This window comes from Glandiceps talaboti, chromosome 22 (assembly GCF_964340395.1).
Source record: "Glandiceps talaboti chromosome 22, keGlaTala1.1, whole genome shotgun sequence".
NCBI lineage: Eukaryota > Metazoa > Hemichordata > Enteropneusta > Spengelidae > Glandiceps > Glandiceps talaboti.
In genome coordinates, this window is record NC_135570.1 from 16586516 (window position 1) to 16596912 (window position 10397).

A 10397-nucleotide genomic window follows, 5' to 3' on the forward strand; every position below is an offset into this window, starting at 1 on the left:
CTTTGACCGTGGCAAACATTTTCAAGAGAAATGACCAAAACTTTTCTTGTATGTTTAACTCAAGAAATTGAGTCAACAAAGATATTTAAATGTCTATATTCCAAAACTAACAGGACAGAACATGGCACTTTAGGTATGGAGTGCACAGCCATATTTTTATTTTACTTTTATTTTTTAAAGTCAGCCTCGCCATGAAATGGAGCTGATACCACAATTAGTCCCTAGATCTGGCTATAAATGAGAAACTTTTTGTCCAACAATATATTAGGAATAATAATTGCATAAGGTCCATGGATTTAATTACCATGTGCTTGCATTCATACTATTATAGTCACCGAGCACCTCTGTTGATACAATGTGCCAGCAGTTATAGGAAAGATAAAAGATTTCATGGTTTGGCCACTAGGAGTGCTATTCGCAAACCATTTGTTGGCAGGAAGTGAGGGTCAGATTTAATAATAGAGTATTGTATCATAAAGACAGCAGACACTAAGTTACAAAGTAAGTTTTTTTCCATAATACTATTTTATTAGTGACTATCATTTTTAACATAATGACAGTTATATTTTAACAGCTATGTATTAAACAAAAATAAATACACTATTTGAAAAACTAGTTTTTCAAATAGTGTATTTATTTTTGTTGTTTTTCCCCACTAGTTGCATAGTGCATTGTGATTATTTTTTAATGTAATGCACTTTATAAGAAATAAAGATTATGATTTTGATTATGACTACCAGTAATCAAACCATTCCTAACTACTACTGTAATACTCTGTTATGTACATTCAGAGTTCTTTCACACATATTTCATTCACTGCTTCATGCAACCAGTGGCCAATACACAAATTATAGCCCTCACATTGCCAAATCTGGTGCACCCTCTTGTGGTGATTACCTGAGAAATGGCTAGTACTTGTAATGGCTTTAATATATCGCAAATCAGATGTAGACAAAGAATAAGAAAGTAACGAACTTACAGATGACACTTATCACATATTACTAATAATGATATCACATATTACTAATAAGGATATCACATATTACTAATAATGATATCACATATTACTAATAATGATATCACATATTACTAACAAGGATATCACATATTACTAATAATGATATCACATATTACTAATAATGATATCACATATTACTAATAATGATATCACATATTACTAATAAGGATATCACATATTACTAATAATGATATCACATATTACTAATAATGATATCACATATTACTAATAATGATATCACATATTACTAATAAGGATATCACATATTACTAATAAGGATATCACATATTACTAATAAGGATATCACATATTACTAATAATGATATCACATATTACTAATAATGATATCACATATTGCTAACAAGGATTCATACAAACACAAATAAATTATAATAAACATTGTTTTATTGATAATCAACATTTAGCAAAGCAGGAAGTGAACATTCATAAACACATGGCATTTGAATTGCTTAAAACCATTTGGGTATACATTATCATCTAGCCACTTGTCCCTTAGATATGCAAATAACATTGTTAATTAATCAGCTCAAGTTAGATGTTGTTGGTATAATAACCAGACAGTCTTCTCTCCAGATAATTTACAAAGAAGAAAATTGTCACTTTTCATTTTCTCACATAATATGCAATAAGCAAATACTTTTGTGAGAAGAACACAGCATTACAGACAACATGAAGGCCTACTCTTAACAACGCAAAGCCACCTAAATAATATATAACATAGAAACTACAGCAAGTTACTCATGTTTGCAAATGCAAATACGTTATTTCTGGATGGGTTTTGACAACATTTCAGTGAGGAAAGATGATTTGTTGGAAATTGAGATCTATGTACTTGTATGTTCTTGTGTTACATATGGGTAGGTAGAAGTCAGGCTTTACAAGATACAATGTCACTTTAGTAGAAGAGGATAATTCAACAAGAAAACCCTAGTGAAAATACAGATATTTACATGTCTTATGGAAAAAGTCTATCTGAGACAGGAATTGTATTATCTTGACGTACTCTTTATCGGTAGAAATGATACTATATAATTCAAATCATATCAAATATTTTGTTGGTGATTTGAATCATTACTGAAGCTACATGTATGCTTCAATATTTACCTTGGGTCTGTTGCAATTATGGGAAGTCAGTGGAAAGTACTACATTTTGGGACAAATTTGTAAGAATCACATTTAAAAAGCATATATTACATGGAGAAATTGACTGATTTTACTCTTTGAAATATCTAAACATATTTTGATGACATCTACATAAAAGAATAATAATATCACTATAGTACATTACACATATATATGACAAAATGAAATAATGTTAAATGATATCTATGCACTGTGGATATTATGCTTTGAAAAAGATTGAATTTATATAGCTGTGAAAAATGTTATGATTTACAGAATCTCAAGTACTGTCATCAAAAATCACTTCTTTGGTTTATGTGTGTTTAAATCATTAAGTCCGTCATTGGATGTGGATGGGACTAACGGGTGCCAGTTATTTTTCATCAGATATTATATATCTGATCACCCCCTGTTGTCAGAATGGTCTAAACCCTTCACACAAAACAATACTTTTTGACTGGTGCACTTGCAAGGTAGGGTTGATTGGGTGCAATTTGCATGTAGTAACAATATACAATCAGTGAGATTTCATGTTCTGCACAGCTGTTTGTGATCCAGGAAATATTCTCCTTACTTTTCTTCACACCAACTATTCTCTTTCCTCACCTGGAACAAAACAGTTAATAAACAATGTTGTCATATCACATCACACTGTCTACAGCTAATCAAATCACATAATGAATACAACAGGATATCATATTCTTCATGTTGACTGACTAAAGTGTAGTCATGATTGTTCTGGGCATTCATCAGTGTTCATTCTAGAGTGTGGCATAGCAAGATTAACACACATTTTCTATGAAAGGCCCCAATTAATCTGATGAGTGAGGTCATTGGGCCGCATTGAAAAATTGTCTACCATGTCTGCATTCCTACCTTTCTTTTACCTTTGAAAATCAGTTCTAACGCAATTCTGAAATTGTATTGAAAATATTATGTTTTGAACGAGAATGTTGGCCCATTCAGTGACTCAAGGATCCAGGTTTGAGATCATGAAGATTGCGTAGTTTGAAATGTACATGTACTTCCATGTTGGTCATTACAGATTCACAGCACTAGCTATTTCTCCATGCCAATGTCAGTACATTGTACATGTGATTTGTTGACAGCTGCTGTAATGCATAGTAGGAGATGCCCTTATCATCTCCATGGTCATTTGAAGTTGGATATATCAAAGTGAAAGCAAGGAGCTACGATTTGTGAAATGATTTATGAGGTGTCTTATGGTGACACTGTACATGTATCTCTGAAGGAAGATTGCATGAAGAGTGTAACATTACCTTCTATAAAGTAATTTGGTACATTACATTCCATGTGTGGATTCCCCATTGATTCAACTTGATTAATAATAATAAATTAATGGTGCACTCAAAGTACATGGAGTATGATCAAAGTTGCCAATGAAAAAGATAAAACCAACTTTTCTTTCTCTACAGATTTATAACTCTAATCTCAATCTTTGCACATCGATTTTTTTTATGTATGCCGACAGTTGGGTTATTCTAATTTCTATATCATATCTCATTAAAAAGCCTTTAAATACAAATGTACATATACAAATATAGAGGGAATCTTAGTGGGCGATGATATTACATGTACTTTTACAAAGTACAATTTCTGTGAACACTGGAAACTTACCTGTTCTTCTTCTGAAGGAGTGAAATCATTTTTGATGTTAAATGTCTTCCTGATTTCTTCTGGAGTCTTGCCCTTGATCATGTTGGCAACAGTTTTACATGTGGCATCAAGCAATCCCTTGATATCCAGGTAATTTGCAGCCTGAATAGAATACAAAAAAAGCATGAATGACATTGTAGCACAACTGTACAGGTTTTAAAAATGTTTATCCACAAGTGATATACTGATCCATGCTAGGTATAGGTGTTCATTTGCTGAATGATCGAGTTGCTTTTCCAACCCTTTCGTTATCTTTGCAATACATGTGATCATTAGGCTGCTGCTATGCATGTGGTCATGTTGCTAGACATACACATATGTATTTGCATGCATTTTTAAAATGTCTATTCACTGTCTATTACTCCATGTTGTTATCTTTGTGTAATATATACGTGATCATTTGGCTGTTGCTATGGGCATGGTCATGTTGCTACACATATTTGCATACATTTTTAAATATTTATTTACTTATATATTCATCCCTGTTGTTATCTTTGCAATATATCATTTTAAATCATTATAACGTTGCCATTTTTTTTACAGCCATACTTGTAATTGCAGTAGCTTTTGATTTATTTCAAATGTGAAGTGCCTATGAGCACTGTCGTGGATATATGGCGCTATATAAATGTTTATTATTATTATTATTTATGCGACCATTTGTCTGCTACTATGGGCATGTTCTTGTTGCTGGACATATTTGCAATAATTTTTTGAATATTCGCTCACTTGTCTATGAAACCCTGATGTTATCTTTGCAATACACATCATCATATGGCTGTTACTATGGGTGTGGTCTTATTGTTATGTATATTTGTATATATGTTTTGAATGTTTATTCATTTGTCCACTAATCCATTGTTATCTTTGTAACTTGATACATGAGATCATTTGGATGTTTGTCCGTTTCATTACTCCAGTGATTAGATTTCCGCAAACAACAGCCATACCCATTAGGCCCACATTTTAAGGATATCCATGTACATCACAGGGAACCTTGTACATCTTAGCACTGGGATGTGCACATCCTAGTGCTAAGATGTGGCCACATCCTGGTGCTAGGAAGAAGAGCACAACTATGTACTAGCTGTGTGCCTCACAGTCGGTATATATTTCCACAGCCCTGGTACATAGTTGTGAAAAATATGCCTGTTGCATGGATGTGGAATACTGCCCCTGTGCCATGACTGTTTTGCACATCCCAGTACCATAGCTGTGTACTGCATACCTAGCACACAGTTGGGCACATACATGTAACAGCTATGGTGGAATAATACCCTGTAGCAACCATTTTGTTCATATCTGACTAGCACTGCTCACATAGCTGGTACATGGCTGTGGGAAAAAGCTCTTGTACATGGATGTTGTAAAAACCTATGCTGCATTACTGTTTTTCAAATCCATGTTACATTGATGTTGGCATATCATTTACATATCTATCAAATCTAGGTATGCTACACCTAGTGTGTTGGCCATGGCTGTTACACATAGCTGGTACAGTCCTCGTGGCTCTACTGAGATGGTACAGCTATATGCACAACCCTGTCCTTGGTATGTGAATGTTACAGAGGTGTGCAAGGTTCCCTGTGTCAACCACTTACAAGTTACAAATAGATCCATGCTGTAAAGATCCATGAACCCTTCAGGCCCTCACTGTATGGATACATGAACCCCCACTGTAAAGATATGTACATGAACCCATTTTGCATTTTGCTCTTAAAAGTTACAATTCAGGAGCAAATTAATTAATCCCTCAAATATTGCCCAAAGAATTAACTCCCTCGGCTGTACTGCACATGTTCTTACCAGAATAAGCTCAAACAATGTTCCTTGGTCCACCTTGAGGAACTCAATGTCGTATGGACTAAGATCGTCTGTTCTTTTTTCTCTGTTCTCTTCATCTTCTGGTGGTGGAGGATCATCTTTGTGGTGTGTACACCATTGGATGACTTTCTTTAGAATGGCAGCATTCACATTTGGTAAGGGAATGGCATCATCATCATCTTCATCCATACCAAGGTCTAAATAAAACAAATATATGTTACATATGATGGGTAGAGGGCACTACTGATCTGGTCAATGGTAAAATGACATGAGTATGAAAAGTGTTGCCAGTTGAGAGGAATTGGAGTCATGAAGTAACTGAGATTGGGATAGACAAATGAATGAATCACTAATACTGGACTACATGTACACTGTAGTTGTATTTAGCCTGTTTATGGCACTTACATGTACGATATATTCCGTTCAATCTCTCATTCATATTTTCTATCCTATACTTGTAACTAGAATTGCAAAAAAACAATAATACAGTCTAAACATATCCACCAAATCAATTTGTTCATCACTATGGGGCATTCAAGTGAGGTGAGTACTGTAAGCAGATGAACACATACAGTTAAGCTGGACAAGGTTCTATTCTACATACGTATGTGTGTCTGTGCTTTCATCTGCAAGATGAACAAGCTGATTGGGTGGATTTGAAGTCTTTCAATTAGGTGTCAGTTGGTTGGACAATGCTTAATATCACAATCTATTATGCATGTACTGTACATGTACTTTAATACATAAGTCTTTGCAATGTACATGCATTGCAAGAAAGCATTGCAATGCAAGACATGCATGCATGAAACCACCCATTTCTAAACATGTATAGGTGTTGAATGAAATGTGGTGTTTTATAACTTGAAGACATGTATATGTACATGTAATCCTTAAAAGACAATGTGTATTACATTTATTATGAATATGAATGTAAAATTTTCTCCAAAAAGTCTGCATATGTGCAATACTGGTTGGATCAGGGATCTGGCTATACATGTACAAGTACCTCTTGGCGTCAGACAGCGCCATCCGGGACTCAAAACTAATGACCACAACTCAGAGGTTGTTGACTACCAGCCAATTCAATGTATTTTTGATCCTCTCCTTGTGTTTTCATCATTGTCACATCAGTTTTCTGCCGGGCAGAAAACTGCCCAGACATACGTATTGTGGAGTAAGAAAGAAAAACTGGCCCCAACTTTTTCGTTGACCATATAATATATATACTATATATTTGATAATACATCATGTACTTTGATTGTTCCATTAATTTATTCATGAATATTGACTATGCAAATTACCATGAATATTAATTAGCAACCAGAACTACTCTCAAGCTTGACAGAACCCTGTTGGATATTAAATTTACATGTAAACAAATGTAACATGTTAGGATAGGATATTTTAACAATCGTCCTTTACAATAGTTGATGATTTTGGTTACTGAATAACTACAGTTGTACAGAATGTGCAATGTCAGGGCTCAAATTTAGTGTTTGGATCCTTGCTGCTATCCTAATGATCAGAGTCATCCATTGTATCATGCCCAGCATTCTATCACACAATAAAAATCATTAAAACTAACAGATTAGTTGATGGAGAACATTTATTCACAGGGCAGCATATAGCTCCATGTAAATGTCATGGATGGACACTTGCAAGCAAATGTCATAGATGGATCATACTGACAAGCATTTCATTTGTTGTTGTTATGGTAATCGACTAGAAGTGTATGGGTAAGAGAACATCCATTCTGTTTATGTTATTGTTCACACTAGTCTAGGTAGACACAGGATATTTTCTGTAGTGGCATCAATTTCTTGTTCAGTTAAGCCAAGACATAGTCATTACTGGACTCTGCTAAGAAATCTCTAAGACTGTGACCGTTTCATCATGGTTTACATCATATTATAAATGAGTGATGTCATACTTGTGAATGTTCGTTTAGGGGAGGTGGTTTGTCCTAAACGATGATGTTTACTTATTGAGCTTGTGGGACATTGTGTGATGGTACGTCCCTTAGACTGTCAGCTTACATGTAGTCATTAATGCTTTACACAATAGAAATGATCTAACCCTTCAGAGCCTGCAGTACATGTAGTCAATGATTGGAGCACCAAGGTGGAATATTACTGTATTATACTGAAACTTCATACATAATTACTAACAAGAAACACATACAGGTAGTACTTACCTTCTAACATAGTTTTGATTGTGACAGACTGCTTTGCAATCTCTACATCAACCTCAAAAATCTCTCCATCTGAACTCTGTAGTTTTATATTGGGCATCTGTAATACAAATGTACATTGTAAAAATTTGTATTAAAAGTCTATGTTATTGTACATGCAATTACATTGTATTACATCAATAAATTATATATAAATGTAACATGTAGTCAAATACATACATGTACACCTGGTATGGATGGATTCCGTTAAACGTAAGTGAACCATACACAATGTACTCTAGATTCATCATTTGCTAACAAGGCATATTTGTAATGACTACATGTAATAAAATAAATGTAAGTACATGATGATGTACAAATGTACATGTATACACATATGCATGACAAAGCTTTCACTGTCTAAACACACACGTGTTTGGCCTGGCTTTGGAAACTATATGTACATGTGTATGTATATATGTATATGAAGTGATTCATAAGGTCTTTCAGGAATGATTGCCACTCATGTCAGGATCTATGCCTACATGTACATTGTACATGTACCTCAATTGGGATAATTTGTTTTGGGGTGATGAATGACCTTTGAATGCTCTTGAATCAGTAACTAATGTACATGTATGCCATGGCATATATTGTAACAGATGTGTTTTGCTTTCTACTCCTCACACACCTACAAAAAAGTCTGGGGTTAAACATACGACACTATGATAAATGTAAGCTGTTCAGGGGAATCTTTCAGTATTTGAGGATACATGTATCTGTTATCTTCTGAGATCAGTTTTTCAGTCAAGAATAACACTAGATCAAATACAGTATTACACATAGTAAAACTATCAATAATTTATTTTTTTCACTGTGGTTGATTTGTATTATCTTGATTAGAAGACATGTTTTCTGATCGGGAGTAAGATGACTGTTTTATTTGTATAAAACAATATCCTGTTTACAGCACTTTTAGATACACCGTTAGCTGGTCATACCTCCATACACTCTCACATCAACAACAAGTATGGGGACGAAAAATTCACATGATTTTACCTACATGGCCAGTTGAAGCATAGCAAATGTAACATTTCATAGCAGAAAGTGGTGTGGGTTTTGGCTAAGTGTTTGCTAGATCTAGAACGTTATACTAGCACAAAAACTTTCCTCAGTCACGGAATATCACTTTTCACATTAGGACTTAATGTTTACAACCCAAATAAGAAATAATAATGATAATATAACCAGGGAGAATATTAGTGACTGTGCACACTTACGACTTCCACGCGTACCAGTTTTGGAGACATGTCTCCTCTCCCTAGTTAACGCAACTAAGTATTGCAGTATGTGTTTACAGCGCAAGTGTTACTTCATTAGTGGAATACGAGATATCACAGAACCTCCAAACTGAGTACTACTGGGTTCGATTTCATATATGCACAGGTAAATTATATTGTAAAGAGTTGGGGCGAGCTGAAAATTGGAGTTGATCCGTCACCCATCAGCATGTATAACCAGTTATACTTCCATGGACAATGTAATCACAACAAGGTGTCGATGTGAGAGCTAGGGAGGTACAGTATGACAGCTAACGATGTGTCTCAACAGTGTTGTAAACGTACTAATAAAAAAGCAAAATCTACTATGACAACCTGCAACATTACTGACACACAATTCACATAGTGTTTGCTTATAGACAGTCTGTGTTCACTCATTACAGACGGTGTTAACCATTCATGCTTGGGAGCCTTACATACATGTATTTCTATATATGTATATGTACACTTATACCTTCATGGCTTAAAAATAAATGTATCATACATCTTTTGTTCAATCTACCAATTTTTCGACACTCTTGGCTTCGATTTTCTGTTTTTGTTAGGCTACTTACACGAATCTAAGTTTTAGGTCCCACCAATAACCGTTGACAATCAACGTTTTACACTTGTAGTACTACATTACATTTTTATTACATTATCAATTTGAATGATTGGCAGGTTTTGAACTTAAAAATAACATTACATATCTTTATCATGGAAAACTGTTCTTCACAGAATTGCTTGTACAACATGTATATTGGTGTACATGTATGTGCTCGTATCAATTCACTGCCACTGGCTGGACGGACGGACAGACGAGACAACGGCCATTTTCACCACGATTTTTCAAATGTTGTACTCAAAAATAGCTCTTTGTAAACTTCGTTTTTTGGAAAATACGCTATTACAAACGCCCCGTCTAATTATGATTACACAAAGTTGCGTTCTTACCTTTAAAAAGTCTGAAATATCAAATGTGAAATAAAGACGCGGACGACGGCAACCATCAATTTTCTGTTGTTACGGCAGACACCGAAAACGTGCTTGTATAAGTAGTACCCTTATTCGAACAGAGACTAGATATTTAATCTCTTTTATATTTTGTCTGTAAAATATAATTCTGCTCAATAAATGAAATATTCATAAAATTTTTAAACATTTTTTTCTTTCAGAAATAAACGCATATGCAATTCATTTATTTCGAACGCTATCATGCACAGTTTTTGTCTGAACGAGAGTATAT

The 10397-nt window shown here is 34.4% G+C and overlaps 1 protein-coding gene across 1 annotated transcript; it reads right to left on the reverse strand.

Moving 5' to 3' along the window:
- Positions 1-1424: 1424 nt before the first annotated feature.
- On the reverse strand, positions 1425-10239 carry LOC144451924 (S-phase kinase-associated protein 1). The gene is made up of 5 exons (XM_078142833.1): positions 10106-10239; positions 7857-7953; positions 5645-5859; positions 3800-3940; positions 1425-2767 (listed from the first exon to the last, which is right to left on the reverse strand). Exons 2-5 carry the CDS (start codon positions 7951-7953, stop codon positions 2732-2734), a joined length of 489 nt encoding a protein of 162 aa, XP_077998959.1. The 5' UTR covers positions 10106-10239; the 3' UTR covers positions 1425-2731.
- Between the last annotated feature and the right edge of the window lie 158 nt (positions 10240-10397).

What these genes read in the sequence shown, in the direction of transcription:
- LOC144451924 (XM_078142833.1), bottom strand. Translation starts at nt 7,953, where the DNA reads ATGCCCAATATAAAACTACAGAGTTCAGATGGAGAGATTTTTGAGGTT. An exon ending in AATCAAAACTATGTTAGAAG is followed by an intron (nt 5,860 to 7,856) that starts GTAAGTACTACC and finishes TGTTTTATTTAG; the next exon opens with ACCTTGGTATGGATGAAGAT. An exon ending in CATTGTTTGAGCTTATTCTG is followed by an intron (nt 3,941 to 5,644) that starts GTAAGAACATGT and finishes TATTCTATTCAG; the next exon opens with GCTGCAAATTACCTGGATAT.